The sequence below is a fragment of the Crocuta crocuta genome, unplaced genomic scaffold (genome assembly GCF_008692635.1).
Source record: "Crocuta crocuta isolate KB4526 unplaced genomic scaffold, BGI_CrCroc_1.0 scaffold80, whole genome shotgun sequence".
Lineage (NCBI taxonomy): Eukaryota > Metazoa > Chordata > Mammalia > Carnivora > Hyaenidae > Crocuta > Crocuta crocuta.
The window spans coordinates 2,965,021-2,983,589 of record NW_027527559.1 but is presented as its reverse complement, the minus strand read 5'-3'; the positions used below and the strand labels follow the sequence as shown (position 1 = coordinate 2,983,589).

The 18,569-nt window shown below is 51.3% G+C and overlaps 1 protein-coding gene across 1 annotated transcript in view; it reads right to left on the bottom strand.

The window, feature by feature from the left end:
- Positions 1-3,179: 3,179 nt before the first annotated feature.
- The window catches only part of TMEM123 (transmembrane protein 123), a 44,702-nt gene continuing 29,312 nt past the window's right edge, over positions 3,180-18,569 (bottom strand). The window contains exons 5-7 of the mRNA XM_077770036.1: positions 8,359-8,622; positions 7,339-7,492; positions 3,180-5,104 (exon numbers count right to left, since the gene is read on the bottom strand). Coding sequence (XP_077626162.1) covers positions 5,080-5,104; positions 7,339-7,492; positions 8,359-8,622 — 443 coding nt within the window. The 3' untranslated portion in view covers positions 3,180-5,079. The remainder of the gene's footprint in view (positions 5,105-7,338; positions 7,493-8,358; positions 8,623-18,569) is intronic.

The following is an 18,569-nucleotide window of genomic DNA, read 5'->3' as shown; positions in this document are numbered from 1 at the left end:
GCTCTATACTGACAGCATGGAGCTTGCTTGGGATTCTCTCTCTCCCTCAAAATAAACTTTAAAAAAAAGCATATAGGACGTTTTTTAATGTTTTATTTACTTTTGAGAGAGAGACAGCGTGAGCAGGGGAGGGTCAGAGAGAGAGGGAGACACAGAATCCAGACAGGCTCCAGGCCCTGAGCTGTCAGCACAGAGCCCGACGCGAACCGCGAGATCATGACCTGAGCCGAAGTTGGACACTTAACTGACTAAGCCACCCAGGTGCCCCTGGAAAATTTTTTTTGAGACGGTGACCTCTTTTGGCCATCTGGATATCTTTGGAAAAATGTCTATTCGTGTCTTCTGCCCATTTTTATTTGGATTTTTCACTTTTTGGGTGTTGAATTTGGTAAGTTCTTTATAGATTTTGGGTACTATCCTTTTAATTGGGTATGTTGTTTGCAAATATCTTCTCCCATTTAGTTGGTTGTCTTTTAGTTTTGTTGATTGTTTCCTTCATTGGCCAGAAGGTCTTTATCTTGATGAAGTCCCAATAGTTAATTTTTGCTTTTGTTTCCCTACCTTTGAAGATGTATCCAGTAAGAAGTTGCTTCAGCTGATGTCAAAGAGGTTACTGCCTGTTTTCTTCTCTAGGATTTTGGTGGTTTCTTGTCTCACAGTTAGGCCTATGATCCATTTTGAATTTGTTTTTGTGTAAGTAAGTGGTACAGGGGACACCTGGGTGGCTTAGTTAAGTGACTTCAGTTAAGGTTATGATCTCACGGCTCATGGTTCCAGCTCCACATCGGGCTCTGTGCTGACAGCCTGGAGCCTGCTTCATATTCTTTCTGCCCCTCCCCCTACTCACCTTCTTTCTCTCAAAAATAAACATAAAAAGAGAAAAAAACGGTAGTTTCATTCTCCTGCATGTCACTGCCTAGTTTTCCCACATTATTTGTTGAAGAGACTTTCTTCCATTGGATATTCTTTCCTGCTTTGTCAAAGATGAGCTGGCCGTATAGATGTGGGTCCATTTCTGGGTTTTGTATTCTGTATTCCATTGATTTCTGTGTCTACGGTTGGGAACCAAGGATTAAATAGGATTAGAGTATGCGGAGTTGGAGAACAGGTTATTCTAGGCAGAGGGAGAAATATGAAGAGAGACAAAAATGCGTGAGGCATTTTTGAAACAAGAAACCAGCTTGGACAGGCAGGGCGAGCACCGGGTTAGGAGGACTACAGATGATGGGTTTTGCCCCAGCAGTAATTCTGCCAGTTTGTTTTGACTCTTCAGTGTCTTTCAGCAGTAGCTTGTCGTCGTCACTGTAGAGAGCTTTTAGTGCTTTAATTTTAAGCACTTTGTTTTTGGTGCTGTTTGTTGTAAGTATGGGATCATCTGTATTTTTCAGATACTTTGTTGTCAGTGTACAGAAATACTGCTGCTTTTGTGAGCATTGGTTTTATGTCCTGCAACTTTACAATGTCCATTAGCTACAACAGGTTTTGTTGGATCTTTAGAATTTTATTTATGAAAACGTGTGCAAAGACTATTTTACTTACTCTGTTCCAATTCTGATGCCTCTTCCTTCTTTTTAACTGCTCTGGCTAGGACTGCTCATGCTGTGTGCACTAGAGGTGACCCTGCCTGCCTTTTTTTTTTTTTTTTTTTTTTTTTTTTTTTAATGTTTATTTTTGAGAGAGAGAGATTGTGAGCAGGGGTAGGGCAGAAAGAGAGGAGTCACAGAATCTGAAGCAGGCTTCAGGCTCCGAGCTGTCAGCACAGAGCCCGATGTGGGGCTTTAGCTCATGACCCGAAAGATCATGACCTGAGCGGAAGTCAGATGCTTAACCAACTGAGCCCCCGCAAGCTGCCCCACCCCATCTTCCTTCTGATCCTGATGATAGCTGTGGACTTTATTATGTGGAAGGACATTCCTTCCAGATCTAATTTAAGGGTTCACCATGAACAGATGTTGAATTTTGTCATATACTTTCCTGTGTGTAAAAAACCCTCACCTGTGTGGTCATAATCCATTAGTGTGGTGCATGCAGCATGTTGGTCATGTGTCAGACCAGCCTCGCATCCCAGGGACACATCCCAGATGTCCCAGCAAGTGATCCTTTAAATGGGTTGAATTCTGTTTGCTAAAGATTTTTCCATTTGTATTCATTAGGGTGATACTGGCTTTTTAAAATGCGTTTGGGGGACACCTGGTGGAACATGTGATTCTTGACCTTGGGGTTGTGAGTTCAAGCCCTGCTTTCAGCATGGAGATTACTTTAAAAAAATGAATTTCTGAGTGTTCCCTCTTCTGTTTTTTGGGAGAGTTTGGGAAGGATTAGTATTAATTCTTCGGTAAAATTTACCAGTGAAGCCATCTGGTCCCGGTTCTTCGTCATGGGGGGAGATTTTTGATTAGCAAGTCAGTGTTGGTAGGATGTAGGTTTCTTTTGTTTTTCTTGCCTTCAGAGCTCATCTCCTTGGCAGGGGCAGCTCCGAGTCCGGCCGACCTGCACGGGGCTGCTACTTCCGCACAGGAGCCGGGGCTCTGGTTGGGACCTGGGCGTTGCAGGTAGGATCATCTGCTCTCTCCAGACCCAAGTGCTGCCTGTCTCAAGACCTCCCCTCTTGTTTTCTTTAATGCTTATTTTTGAGAGAGAATCTCAAGCAGGCTCCGCACCAAGAGCCCCCACACGGGGCTTAGTCACACGAACCATGAGATCATAAGCAGAACTGAAATAAAGAGTTGGATGCTCAACTCGCTTAGGCACCCAGCGTCCGAAGCTCTCCCCTCTTCGGGGACAGGTTCCCGGTGGTCGACACCACGCTGGGGGATTGTAGGTGCACGGGAGGCCCTTCAGCCTGTTGCTGGGCTGTACAGTAAGGCATCTGTAGCTGATGGGTACTGGGCACGGTCATTTCTTAATTTATATCACGAATTCACCTACTGTTCTAATTCTACCTACCAGCGTGAAGCAGGGGCACGGAAGAGTCCAGAGCAGCAGTTCTCCGAGGTTGGGGAGCCTCAGAACCCTCGGTGGCAGCGTTCAGACACAGACTCAGGAGGTCTGGGGCTTGGGTAAGATCGTGCACTTGTAACATGGTTCTCAGCCAACCACGCTTAAATAGTGTCTTTATTTGGGGCTTTTCATTTCTCTCAAGTTTGTGGAAATGAAACAAAACCGCACACAGAAACCTCTTAGATGGAGAACAAAGTTTTATTCTAAAAATAGACCTTAGTAACAATGAAATACTAAAAGCTTGCCATTATAATAAGAACAAAGTAAAAAGAATTTGCTTTAAATTTTCCTCCTCAAAAATACAAAATTGTCATTGTAATACACTGCCAACTCTCATCTGTTTGGAAACTGTATTTACTTGATATATTAGAATCCAAAAATGAACATTCCCCGAGAATGAAAACAAGATCAAATAGTCACTGAAGTAAACACGATTAGGATATGAATTTATGCTTAGGGAAACAGTGGTTCATGTCACCATTTCCCCCCCTTTTTTTTTTTGCAGATAACCAAAAAACCTGCTGCATCCAAATAATACTGGTATTTGAAAGTAACAGAGAGAAGACATTGTACACATTATTTCAACCTTTAAAGGCATATAATGACGTTTAGTACTTAAAAAGTGGTTTTACATCTTCAAAGTGCTATAGAAACAAGTATTCAGGAATAAAAGGTTCTGACCTCAAGGACTGAACTCTGGAGGAAGCAGGAAGATTTAAAAGGCCCCCATCGCTGTACAGTTTCACTGAAAGTCGTTTCAAGACCAGGTAGGCTCGTTGCGTGTTACTAACTCAGCCCCCGTCTGCCTTGCACTGCAGGTGCCCCACCCCACTACCCACGCTCATCACCTCGGCGGGCCGCAATGCACAGTGACAAGGAGGGATTTTTCTGTATCAAAATTCTTGACCTCTGAAAGCCAAAAGCTGGTCACAAAAGTCACATCTTCTTCAGTGTAGACACAAGATCATTAGGACACCTTATTTCTGGATTGGCAGAAACTGGTTGTACTTAACTTTGGGTAGTCATACGTATGACTAAATGCCTTTCTTTGTCAAAACCTGACCCTGAGTTTTGACTGCTGTAATATAAACTATAAAATCGAACACCCCAAAATATGTTGACTAATACTGGTGTTCCAACAATACTGTGCTTTTTCTATTAGCAAAATACAGCCCCAAAGTGCCCCTCTACAGGAGAGGCCTGAAGAATAATAAAAATTTCTTGTATTAACTTCCTAAGAATTTAATCAAATAAAAGGTTTTTTAGTATCAAAATGCTATTTCCCCAAATTGGAGTAAAACCAACAGTACACAAAAATACAGCATTTTCTTCCTGTAGGTTAGTAGCCTGAGTGGAGTACCCTCCCATCCCTGATCAACAAAGTCTAGAGAAGTCCCACTTCTTAGGGGGCTTACCTTAGCATGTTGACATTAAACCATCCTAGATATTGAAGGAAGCTCTCCATCCCTTAAAAAGATCCACTAAACCTACAAGTAACTGGCGCTTATGAAACAAAGCAATTTCTAATAGTGGCAATACTCTCACAGTGGCACATAACCCGACTACACCTTGACTACACTGTTACAATTTGCCGAAATGACACAGAGGAGAAAAACAGACTGACTGGCACTGGAAGGAGGACACAGACTCTGGGGGTGGGGACCACGTGTCTCGTTCTGAACCCAAGCACAGAGCTTTACAATTCTGCGGGAGACCTGGCTGACGTGTAATTTCTGCTGTGTGGCTTTAGTGCTCAGGGTAGCACCGGCTCTGGGGAGCGGTGAAGGTCTGTGTCCCGGTCTGCACGCTCCAGTGGCACGTGAGTTACTCCCCCAGTGTGACCCAGGCCCCAGAAGCAAGAACAGCACTGTTTGTGTTCAAATTGCATTAATGGTATGCTGCAAATGCTCATTGCAAAACCCAACCCGAAGTCTCTTTACCTTTAGTAATCCTGAGGACTGTTGACATGTTTGTATAGTACATTGTATGTCACACGCAGGATGTGTGTATACTCTTCCCAAGAATCGTCCAGATTCATCCGTAGGGCTGTCCTCATGTTCTGTTGGTCCTTGGCGTTCCTTAAATGATGGCATCGTGCTCATCACTGTAATCAAAAGTTACAATCACTTTGTTTTGTATTGTGTCAAAGCCGTTTGGTTCCTAGTTTTAAACAACTTCAAGTTGCAGCATCAAAATTGTCATTTACGTAAGATTTGTTAAAGCGTCGGGTGTACCATGTGAAGGGTGCTGACAGGGCCCCTCAGACGTCTGCTCCGCCCCTTGTGGCTGTGTAGCTTCTCACTGGTTAGCTCTAGAGATCTAGAAAAACTAAGCACCCTCATTCCTTGAACATCCCTGAGTGGGGTGTTTACGTATCTCATTTCATCCCCACAGAAACCCTAATTATGGACTGACTGTCTTTATTCACAATCCCATTCTGCAGAGGACCTGAAGCCGCACAAGCCTGGGGGAAGGACCCAGAATGCTCTTCCTGCTCCAAACTCCACCTCCACACGCTTCTGTCCCAGCAGCTCACGGCCTGGGGAACGCCTCATCCGGCATTCTGTAAGAACCTCACCGCCTCAGAGCCGCTCCTGACTTCTATGCGCACGGTCACGTAGCACTAAGAAAAATGCACGCTGTCGTCCCGTGGACTGTAAGCTGTACCCTGACTTCAGAGATGCTCAAGTCCATGAGGTACTTTTTCTGGGGCTCTATCACCAGAGGCCAGGCACAGCCTCTCCCAGCAGTGGCTCTGAGCTCTCCCCGGGCCGGCGCCTGGGAGGCTCAGTTGGTTGAGCATCCAACTTCAGCTCAGGTCATGATCTCACAGTTTGTGGGTGTGAGCCCCGCAGGGGGCTCTGTGCTGACAGCTAGTTCAGACCCTGGAGCCTGTCTTCATATTATGTCTCCTTGTCTCTCTGACCCTCCCCTGCTCATGCGGTCTTTCTCTCTTTCTGAAAAATAAACATTAAAAAAAAAACAAAAAACTTGGTCCTAGGGAAATTTGCACCCAAGACGAGGGTTTGACTAAGATGGATTTTCCTGTTGTGCTTTCTAAAAATTCTATTTGCCCTTTGTTAACATAGTTCCCGGAGAGCAGCTGCTCGCAGGTGGGCTCCCGGGAAGCCCAGGGCCTGCCGGCAACCAACCTTCCCCGGCAAGAAACCTCTACCTTGCAGAGGCGGGGGGGAGGGGGGAATAAGCGTGAGCAGCCATTAAAATAAGAACGGGGAGGAATGGGAAACAAACATCTGATTCTAACCTGCGGGGTTTTCTGAAGAAGCTGACACGCTGTGTGGTTTAGGCAGTTTAAAACGGAAACAGCACCTTTAATTGCTTCACTGCTTTACAGCCTCATTTACATCAGTAAACACTGATACTATTAAATGAGTGGCATTTAAACTGGCGAAATTTACCAAGAACATATAATAAAAATTTCTAGGAACAGGGGCGCCTGGGTGGCTTAGTCGGTTAAGCGTCCGACTTTCGCTCAGGTCATGATCTCGTGGTTCGTGGGTTCGAGCCCCGCGTCGGGCTCTGTGCTGACTGCCAGCTCAGAGCCTGGAGCCTGTTTCAGTCTGTGACTCCCTCTCTCTCTGACCCTCCCCTACAAATAAATAAAACATAAAAAAGTTTCTAGAAACATAGAGTGGTTATCAAAAACTGCTTTGAGGTTAACTGTTTCCTTCAGGTAGTTTTTCCTCTAGGAGTTGATCTAAAGAATGTTTCTGAATATGCTTTTAATCTGGCAAAAAACACCTTGATAATCTGAAAGCGAGTTTGCTAAAGCCAGTTTTGTTTTTTTTAGTTCTATGAGAAATATTTTCATACTGTAACCTGTCCTGTGTTTTACTTTGTTAAATCAGTTCCCAGTGTGTGTGACTTAAAGAATTTTTGGAAAAAGTTGTCCTTCTGTGGTATTTATGATACACTAAAAATCAACTGGCTCTTGTACTCTAGTAAAAGCCATGACCCTTCCGGACAACGTAAGACCCACACAGTCCTGGAAACCGAGAACATGACGACAAGGTCTGTTAAGTCACTGGATGCAAGAACTTAAAAATGAGACCATCAGGATTTCTTTAAAACCACGTTTCCACCAAGGATGTTGCCGTAGCGCTACCGACGAGCGCCAGACATCCCCTCTGGAGACGGTTACAGGTGCGGGGCAAGGGGGGCACCGGGAAACAGGACGTTGGCATAGCACGCGCATCCGTTTTTGTTTGCACTAACAATCACCAGCCTGTACGTCAACAGCGCGCTCCGGGCACAGAGGTTAGTGTGGACAGCCCCTTCCAGCGTTGTGTCGCGAGGGTGAAGGAAATCCACACTCACATGGTTCTGTACCGAATGCCTCTTCGTGAATAGTATGTTTTGCATCCAAAGTACAGGATTGACAGAATTCCCAGCGTTAATACGATGCCACCGAGAAAGCTGCCAACGTCAAATTTTGATCCTGGGTTTTCTTTAGAATTGATAGTTGCTGTCACTAGGAAAAAACAAAAAGGCACGCTTTAGTGGTTGTCAAAAACATTACAATAAGCTGCCACTCGAATTCCTATCCAAGAAAGCGGAGTGGGGGAGGTGCTCCCCACCAGCCTCCTGTCCGGTGGCCCTGGGCCTCGGGTCCCTTGAGCGGCTGGAGCCCTCCCCACCCCAGGCTGCAAACTAACACCTGAGGGTGTTTGTGCTGGGGGACCCCCGACCTCCACCCCCTCCCTGGACTGCACCGTTTGGGGACTGTTTCCTTATTCGTCCTCATAAGAGCTTGTGTCTTAACCAGGGGGTCTGGGCCCATCTGCACGAGGGCTTCTAACCGGAAGTTCTCAACAGACTGGTTTTATCACATCAGGAGCCCTGGTGACCACAGCTGCGGGAATAAGACTTCAGGGTAGCACACACGGAAGTACGCAGACCACCCCACGAAGCCTGTGGTCTGTGCTGGCCTCCGCGCGGACCTGAACTTGGAAAACCTTGAAGGGAAAATGCCAAAGTTCTGAATTCATGGTTTCACATTCTATCTTAAACAAGTGCAGGGACTGAGGCGCGCTGGCGGACACCACGCGTTGGCTGCACCTGGCGCACCCAGGGGCCACGGCCAGAGTGACCGCGCTGTGGGTGTGGAGGCTCTGCCCAGTGTGCAGTCAGGACACGTGCTCCGACCACGCGAAGTACGATCCCAGGACACGTCCCTCCTCCAGCCACGAGGCCTAAGCTGGAAACCCGCTTCCTACAGGGACGAGGGGAGTAGCACCTGCCCCACTAATTTCTGTATAAACGACAGGCTGTCCGCATCTCGGACAGGGCGTCTGACACCTGCTCTGAGCACAGAAACTGGTCAGCTCTTGTGCGTACTTGTCACTGGTGAAGACACCGAGGTGGCCGAATGGTTGTGGGCGGTGCTCATCGTCGACGGCACATGGGACACGCTGTGGGACACGTGGGTGGTGAAGGTCGTATTCGTGGATGCCTCCCGGGTTGTGACTCTGGATGCTGTTTTGGGCATCGAGGTGCTGACGGCGTCTGTCCTGGGGACTTGGGAAGGGGCGGACATGTTGGGGTTTGTGTTTGTGTTTGGGGACGCACCCATGTGGCTGGAGGTCACCGCGGTGGCGTTCCCTGCAAGAAAGAGACATCAACACATCACGTCTCTATGAGGCTCCTTGGCGACACGGCCTGCTGAGCGCGCATCTCCACGAAGGGAGTTTAGAGGACAGGGACAGCCTCACAGGCACATGCACACAGGAGGGCGCACCCCCTCACCGTGTGGCCGGGCTGCGAGCCTGTCTGGGGTGACGACACCCCCCATGGCTGGAGGCTCCAGCCACCCCTGCCTCCCGCGGGCCCCCGATACCCCCTGAGGTGGAGGCCTTCACGAGGAGGAGCAGGCACAGATCGGGTCACTACTGCCGCAGCACCTGCACTGAAATTCCTCTCATCTCCCCTGCGGGCACGTGTACACAGAGCACGGGCCCCAGCTAGGTCTTCGTCGTCACCCACGTACCCGCTGCCAGGGACAGAGACGTTCCCTTCTCTCTGCCCCTTTGCACGGACATGCTGACCTCGGGCTCACCGGTGCTGCTGTCCCGCGGGGCCATTGTCTCCGCCTCTCCCCCTGGACGCGCACACTCCTCCCCGGGGAGGGCGGCTCGGGGCCCAGAGGGGACCGCACTGGACGGGGGCACCCTCGCCTCCAGATTGCTGGACTTCTCCAAAGACTTCCAACCACCGAAGGCTCGTCAGTCTGCTTGCGAGTACCTCTCCCGAGTGCAGGTCCCGGCCCTGTGCCTCCTCCACGCGTTACCCAGTTTTTTGAAAAGGCCAAAGGATTACTTGTGAGCTATGGAGACCGCTAACTCAGCGACGCCCGCAGGGGACGCACGTGTTAAGAACTCGCGCTACGCTGAAGGCTCTGCGCACAGAACACGCTTTGGGACTGAAACGCTCGTTTTAACCTGTGCGCACGCGCTCTCCTGGCGCCGCCGAGTGTGGACCCGCCAGCGTTTACTTCCTGTCTTCGAACAGCACCATCTGTGCAGAGTCTAGGCACAGGGCCACACACCGCCTGCCCCGCCCCCGCCCAATACCTCCGGGACGTGGTGCCAAGTCACAGGAGCAGAGACAGGCGCAGCGGCTCAAGTTTACCCAAGTAAGAAAATCCAACCAGGAGCAGCCAAACACTTCTGCAAATGGACACGACAGGCGGGGAGGTTTTGTCACTGCTCTGATGCCCGCAAGTGGCACTGTGGTCCCAGGAAGCGGGCGAGGAGCTCCCGTTGCGGCGCCCTGGCCTGCACGAGTGCAGGTCCTCCGGTCCCCAGCCCCCTGCGACAGAAGCTGTGCGGGTGTGGGCGGCACATGGGGTGGGACGGGCTCGCGACGCACATGTCTCCAGGCCCAGAGGAAGTCTTGGGACGTGAGACGCCACACTGCGAGCGCACTTATGCATTCCCAAGTCGCCGAGGGCAAACGTTAGTGGTCGTCACAAGGGACAAACACAGGACTGCTGGGTGCCCGAGCTGGGACTCCCTGCGTGGGGGGGTCGTTTTGCAAACCACACAGATGTTGACTCGTGCTGCACAGCCATGACTACTATGTGTCACCTGCATCTCAAAGTACTGAAACAAGATGCGGTCAGAGCACAAATGGCTGTTCTCGGGCATGTGGTGGCTGCGTGTCCGTCCACTCACCCCTCTGCTCAGGAAGGAACAGAGGAGAATGCCATCCTGTCTTCACACCACGCTGGGGAGACTTCAGGGGAGCAGCCCCTGGATTTGTGGGGACACAGACTGAGGAGCTCTGGCCTGATGAGGGGGCTGTCCGTCCTGCCGGTGAAGGTTAGAAGGCTGAGCTGGGTGTAGACTGTTCACACGGACAGCAAAGGTGTGTGTTTCCCACACGTCTGGCCCGCACCACGCAGCCCCCAGGCTCTGCACACTGGAAGAATTAATATTGCTAAAAAATCCATTCTATCGAAAGCTATCCGTAACTCAATGCAATCCCAATCAAAATTCCAATGGCATGTTTCACACAAGTAGGAAATCCTGAAATTTGTATGGAACAAAAGACCTCAAATACCCAAAGTAATCTTGACCAAAAAAAAAAAAAAAAGCTGGAGACATCAGTTTTAAACTATATTCCAAGTCTGTACTAATCTAGGCAGTATATACTGGCATAAAAACAGACATATAGATCAATAGCACAGAAGGACCAGAAATTAACTGACTACAGGTGCTTGGGTTTATTTCTAACAAACAATCCAAGAATATACAATGGGGAAAACAGTGTCTTCCACAAATGATGGCTGGCGAGCAAAGCCATTATCTTATACCACACACAAAAATTAACTGAAATGGATTAAGGACTTTTTGTTTAATGTTTTTATTTATTTTTGAGAGAGAGATAGAGACAGCATGAGCAGGGGAGGGTCAGAGAGAGGAGGAGACACAGAAACCAAAGACAGGCTCCAGGATCTGAGCTAGCTGTTAGCACAGAGACTGACGTGGGGCTCCAACCCACAAACTGTGAAATCATGACCTGAGCTGAAGTCGGATGCTTAACTGACTGAGCCACCCAGGCACCCCTGATTAAGGACCTAAATTTTAAGACTTAAGCCACAAAAGTCCTAGCAGAAAACATAGGCAGTGCACTCTTTGACATCAGTCACAACTTTTGTGTTTTTTTGATTTGACACCAAAAAAGCAAAAAAAAAAAAAAAAAAACGAGATGGCAACAAACTAAAAAGCACAGCAAAGGAAACCATCAGCAAAACAAAATGGCAACCTCTGGAATAAGAAGATATTTGCAAATCATTAGACAAGGAGTTAATATTCAAAATACATTAAGACGACATTCAACTAAACAGTAAAACAATCCTATTTAAAAAAATAGAGGATCTAAGGAGACATTTTTCCATAGACATAAAGATGACCAAAAGATATGGAAAAAAATGCTCATCATCGCTCATCATCAGGGAAATACAAATCAAAACTCACACCTGTCAGGCTAAAATTAACAACATAAGAAACAACAAGTGTTAGCAAGGATATGGAGAATATACTGTTCGTGGGAATGCAAACTGGCGTAGTCACTCTGGAAAACAATATGGAGGTTCCTCAAAATATTAAAAATACCAGGGCACCTGGGTGACTCAGTCAGTTGAGCCTCTGACTTTGGCTCAGGTCATGATCTCACAGTTCATGAGTTCAAGCCGTACATCAGGTTCTCTGCTGACAGTGCAGAGCCTGCTTCAGACCCTCTCTCCCCCCATCTCTCAAAAGTAAAACCTAAAAAAATTAAGAAAAAAAAGCATGATCCAGAAATTCCATTTCTCGTTACCTATCCCAAGATAACAAAAACACTAATGTGAAACCATATATGCTGCCATATTTATTGTGGCATTAACTATAATAGCCAAGATAAGGGGGCAACTTAAGTGTCCACTGATAAGTAAAAAGAAAAATAAGATGTGTATATGTACAGAATACTATTTGGCAATTAAAAAACATCTTGCCACTTGTGACCATACGGTAGTATGCCGTGTGAAGTAAGTGAGAGAAAGACAAACACTGTATGATTTCACTTCTAGGTGAAATTAAAACAAGCTCACAGACATGAAACATTGGTGGTTCCAAGAGGAGGGGTGGGGTTGGGGATAGAGGGGAGCAAAATGCAGGAAGAGGGTCAAAGGTACAAACGCCCAGTTATACCTTCGGGGGAGCGTGAGGCACAGCAGGGTGCCTATAGTTAAAAATACCATATTGCATTACCATCTTGAAAGGCGGTAAGAGTAAATCCTAAGAAAGTTTTTTCTTATGATGAGAACTTCTAACTACAGATGGTGGCAAAAGTTAACCACACTCATTGCAGTCATTTCGCCCTACAAATACCCAGTCATTACTTTGTACACCTGCAGCTAATGTTTACTGACTATACCTCAAACAACAGTGATGAAACTGTAAATAATCATATGCAATAATCTCTAAGACAAAAGTCATAACCAGAAATGTTTTAAGAAAGGACATTTCACAGGGTACCTGGGCGGCTCAGGTATTAAGTGTCCCACTCTTGACTTTGGCTCAGGCCGTTATCTCTTGGTTTGTGGGTTTGAGCCCCATGTTGGGCTCTTTACTGAGCTTGGAGCCTGCTTGGGAATCTCAATCTCAAGCTCTCTCAATCTCTCTCTCAAAACAAATAAACATTTAAGAAGAGAGGAATGTGCCACTTCAATGCACCTACCAGAAAGGAGTCTGGGTTCACACTGACTTCTGGGGTCAAGGTCAGCCCAGCAAACAGAGATCACCCCTTCCTGGGATGCAGACAGTTAATTCCGCGGGAAGAAATTTAAGAACTCCCAAAGGCCAGAGTCCAAAGTCTGCTTTCCGAGGCTCCCTTCAGGGGAGTGCTCGTGCACACCCGGGGCACGAAGCCGGGCGCACCCCGCTCTGCGGAAACCAGCATCTCAGGGTGCTGTTCCATGTACGCACCTCATTCTAAGTTCGTGTCTTCTGGGGCTTCTTCAGTGTTCATGTCGTCATTCTTAAAAATTAAAGTATACATCTCACTAAAACACCCCACTTCATTCCTACGTGATTTCAATCCCCAGCGGATCACGGGCAGCGAGCACCCTGTGGGCCAGGGACTGAGATGCGGGACCTAACACACGCCCCGGGCCTCCGGTACCGCCCTGGCGGGAGGAAAGCGGCAGCTGGTCAGCCTCACGCGGTGAGCTCTCAAGGTCAGTGAGCAGAGTGCGGGCTGAAGCTGAAGCCAGCGATTATTTGAGTCTACAAGCCCGTTTACTCCGCTTACGGGGGAGAAAACACACACGTTTGCGGGCTGCCTGCTTCACAGAACACGTGTGAACTGGTACAAGTGACGTGAGGAGAAGGTGTTCCGAGGGCCCTTCAGCTGGTGTGTCGCAGTGGACGTGTATCCTCTGGTCCTCAAGTAGGGCGCGGTGACGCACGCCACAGGACAGACGTGAGGAGAGCGGGCGTTCAAGTGTGAAGGCAGGAGGGCACGGCGAGGAGGGCTGTTCTGGGGGGACGTGGTGCAGGGTCGTGGGGGGGGGGGCGCGAGAAGACAGCACGTGCACACCCGACCCAGGAGGCTCCCTGACGGTACCACGCGTGTCTCCACAAGCGCCCCCTGTTCCGGCTGGAGGGGAGCCGCGTGAGGAGACGCCAGGCCAGGGGGCAGGAGGCGAGGCCTGTCGTGGAGACCTGAGCTGCGGGCGGCCGTGGGGACGCTGGGCATGAAGGCAGGGGTGCGGAGGGCCTCAGGAAGGGCCCCCCGATGACACGCCCGCCGCGCACCACGGTACGAGGACGGTAACGCCCCGTTGGGAGACCTCGCGCGGGACGCTCAGCCAGCTCGGGCTTGCAGGCCACACGGGCCGGCCCAGCACCTGTTTCTTGAGTGAAGTTTCAGTGGAACGTGGCCAGCTGTTTGCATGCTGTCCACGCTGCTGCCACGTGGGGACAGAGCGGAGCAGGGCTGGGAGAGAGGCCAAGAGGCCCTGCAACCACAGATCCTTCCCGTGGCTCATCGTGAGAACAAGCCTGGCGGTCCGGTGAGGTTAGCAGTCTGTGGAGACTCTAAGGGAGGAGCTCAGGGTTTCCGCCACAGAGCACGCAGTCATCGTGGCCACCGCGCGGCCCCTCGGGCATCGGGCGCACATGCTTACGGGAGCAGAACCCCCCAGCACGAGCTGTCTGGGCCCTTCGGGAGTGGCAGGGGGCTGCGTGTGTGGCCGCGGGGGTCCCCGGGTCCACCTGCCGGGGGGGCGGGGAGACACCAGTACATCAGCACAGACACGGGGCACGCCCAGAAGTGATCGNCCAACGCTTGCTCTAACAGGAAGCACCACCTCCTTCCTCCCACAGGCCCATGTTAGGAAGAAGCAAGTTAAACGGAGACCAGAGGTGGGGACGGGGCAAGAGACGGGCCTGCCTCCCCCAAGGGCAGCCCTCCTGGCCTGCGCCGCCTGCAGCGGCCCGCACGGCTCCGAGGCAGGCGAGGACCGCGGGCGGAAGAGGAAAAACGGGGCTGGAGGCCTGTCTGCTCGTGGGAGAGACGCTGGTGGGAAAGGCCTCTAAGATATGGGTCCACATTTTATTGTAATCTTTTACATGTTTATTTGGGGGGGGGGAAGCGGCAGACAGAGAGGGGGGGCACAGAACTTGAAGCAGCTCCAGGCTCTGAGCTGTCAGCACGGAGCCCAATGCGGGGCTCCAACTCAAGAACCGTGAGATCATGACCTGAGCCGAAGCCGGATGCTTGACCGACTGAGCTCCTCCGGCGCCCCGGGACGGGCACACATTTTAGATGGACTCTACTTACTGAAAGTAAAGGATCTATGATTTAGAGAAAGTGTTGCTCTTAAAACAGGGGGTGCACAGTGATCCAAGACCAACCACGCCCACCAGCACAAGGGCCCCCCACAGTGGCTGTGAGCGGGACACGCAGGAGTTCCCTACCAGGACAAGGTTTTACGTCCAGCGCCTCGTTCAAGAACTTGGGACCCAGAGAGGACAGTCCCGCACTGGCGGGGAATGACGTCCACCCGTTCAGCAGTGTCCACACCGCCCTGTATTAGCCCCCGGGTGTGGATGTTCCAGCAAGTTCCAGCGGAGCTGAGCTCTTCTCCGGAGGCTGCTGGTGGAACCAGGTCCCCGAGCCTGTGGCTCCGAGGCCCTGCTCTGCTCCAGGGGCCGCCGCATTCCTATGGCCCCTCCACCGGCAAAGCCAGCACCAAAACGCCCCCCTCACACCTCCAACTCTCCGGCCCCGGCTATGGTCACAAACACCTGGTGGCTTTGTCAGGCCACCTGACCACGTGCCGCAAGGTCCACTGGTTAGTAACCCTAATCGCATCTGCAAGACCCTTTCTCCCAGGGAATGAGGGCTCAACGTCCCCACAAGAGAAGGAATTACACAGGGTGAGCACGTCCGTGGGGACCAGCCCGTAAATGCCCACCACAGGGCTCTGGCGAAGGCGATCTCGCTGTGTGCATCTGGCTCAACGACCCCCGGCTGTCGGGGGCGAGAGGGCGTCACAGCCTCTCCCTGAAAGAGCAGCACAGCAGCCAGGCCAACGGGGCCAGTGGAGCCTCCGGGCGCTACAGTCCGCTCCCGGCAGGCCTGCAGCTGAGAGCCGCGCTTGCCCGTGTCCCGCACAGCCACTTGGTGGCCGCCAGCAGCCTACCGCGAACTCAGGAGACCCCGTCCCGCGTGCATGCGGACATGGGGTTGATCCAGCGGCGTAAGCACGACGGCCCCCTGCCCAAGGCTGCGGTGGGGGTGAGGCTGCACATGGTCCTTGGGCGACAAGTCACCCACCCAGACAGTGGCGTCCACCATCGCAGCCTTGACTACCCCAGATGACCAAGCATCCGGTCCCCAGAGAGCGGCCGCTCACCTCCCCTCTCTGTCCATTCGGTCGTGCACATCAGCAGAGGGGCTCACTGGGGTTCCACCCGAACGGGGGGACAGATTCAGGGGCAGAGCTGGCCACCTACGACAGAATGGACGTATTTGCCAACAGAGTAGAAGCGTTTGGTATAAAGACGGGGCTGCCTTGCCGGTCCGTGCCCCTGAGAGGTAGAGTTCTCACCTCCGCCGTCGGCTCTGTCCGCTCCCCTGGGCCTCGAGTAGCTTTTCTGGATTAACTGGAAAACGTGCACAAGGTCACTGGCCTAACACCCGTGTGTCCTGCTGACCCCTCGCTACCCCGTCCTGCCTGCCCTCTGCCCTGAGAAGGACGCTGGGCGCTGACTGAGGCCCCCTTGGCTCCGTGGCGCCAGCTCTGCTCCACGGAAAGGAAGTTCCATTTGCTAATGTGTTTTATTCCTCCTTGCCCATGTTAGCCTGTGTGACTCACATGACTAGAAGGACATGGCCCTTTACGGTTTGGGGACAGACCCGACCCGGAATGAGCTCAGTCAACAGGCATCTGTCCGCCCCTCACGTACGTACTGCATAAACAAACAGTATTCACTGCAAGCCAGACACAGTTCTAAGCACTCCATCAACGCGAGCCATTTTCATAGCCACCCTTGGAGGCAGGTGCTGTGGTCGTCCCCACTCTGCAGGTGCAACTGAGGCAGGCAGGGGTTCAGTGTGGGCTCTAACCAGCGAGAGATGCCAGGGTTTGAACTCGGGCAGGTGGCCCAAGACTGTTCTCAGTCACTGTGTTTGGCAACCACTCAAGAAGAGCAGTGCAGGCGAGTCGGGGAGCTTTGTTCAGGGACAGTGACTGCACCGTCGCCGCCCTGCTGCCTTCAACAAGCGCTGGCTGAGAACGTGCCAGAACAGACACTCGACAGAACGAGCGGCGCTCTCGGAGCTGCCCTGCATGTTTAACAAAACCCAGCTGGGCGCGTACCCGACAGTCCCGCTGCCCCACGTCCTACAAGCCTACACGCAGGACCCGCCACCCGTGCGTCTCCGTCGTCAACACACCCGACACTCACAACTGCTCACGCCCTGTACTGTCTCGTCGTCCCCGCACAGCTAAAGCGTGTGAGCAAACAGGTCTCGAGTATTCTGAAATTCCACGATTAGAGCGATTCTTTGCAACCTCAGAAGTCTGTGCAGGCGGTGCTGTCATTCGGTCATGAAGATTTACGGTCTAAACCCGGAGGAGCAGCGAGTGTGAAGGGCGGCTGCCACAGAAGAACGTGCTCATCAACCAGCTCAAAGCGCCACAAGGAGACACGCAGCAAAACAACCTGCTCAAACGTCAGCAAAAACACAACCCCAGAGATGACAACCATACGCTCCAGTATCCATTAGCAAACGATTTTATTTCACTGTATGGAGCCCTGAGAAAATATTTAATACTGAGCATTTTTTTCTTGCAAGGCTAAAGAAGAACGTAAACTGTGCGGTCACTAAAGATCTGTGTTTGTTTACGTGCTGGGAGAGCTCTGGGAACCCGGGCGGCAGGAGCCTGTGGGGAGTCCACGCCACTCCCGGACACGGGCTTGCTCCCTGCGTCTGCAGGAGAGAACGCGGGCCCAAACGTTAGGGGACGTCCCAAGTCGCTGCAGGGGGCGCTGAGCAGATCTTCACAGGGTCCCCCGACTCCAAGCCCAGGGGCCTTTTCATGTGTTGCTCACGGTCTCCTGGGGCAGATTCACTGTACATACCTTAGTTGTTTCATCACTCACCACCTTCACCGCACTAAACCACTCTATCAATAAACAAGTATTGGTACTTAACACCTTAAGTGGAAGCTAAAGTAAGAGCATCGCTGCGGCGCCGGGGTGACTCAGTCGGTTAAGTCCTGTGTGGGGCTCTGTACTGACAGCTCGGAGCCTGTTTGGGATTCACCCTCTCCCCCTCTGTCTCTACCGTGCTCATTCCATCTCAAAATTAAAAAAACAAACAAACAGATTTTTAAAAATTTAAATTCGAAAGACTTAATTTTTTAAGCAAAAAAAAAGATAAGTTACTAATTTTACTTTGAAGCGATACAATATTATCACACGCTCAAGTTTTATGAGTAACTTCGCACTGGAGGTATTTTTCTGTCCCCCCTTTCCATACGCAACATTCCATTCGTCACTCGTGTCCATGTTGCGACCTGCCCCTCTGCCTCCTTCCTCACAGTATTTAGCTTTATCGCGAGAGTTGTTTCATGGCGCTGCGTCCACACGCGTGATGACGTAACGACGAGCTCCAAGGCTCGCGCGCCCCCAGGCTCCTGAGCCTTCCCTCGGCCGGCGCTNCCCCCCGCCCCGGGGCTGGAACCCAGCTGTCCAGGCGCACGCGGCACGCGGGCCAAGGGGCGTGTGCCCCGCACTCGTTAAAGAAAACACGCACCGATGAGGGCAGGACCAAGAAGATCACGGTGTGCCCGTTCTGTGAAACGTAACATCCACACACGGGGATGTGATTAACGCAGGTCCGCGGGTCTGACCCCTCTGCGAGCGGGTCCTAACCCACTTCCCTGATGGAGGCCTCACGCGGCGCGGGGAGAGCGGGCGGCTCTGGGCTCTCAGGCGAGGCCTTAGACGACAGCTTCCGCCCGGCGCCCCTGTCGTGAAGGCGGGAAGCGG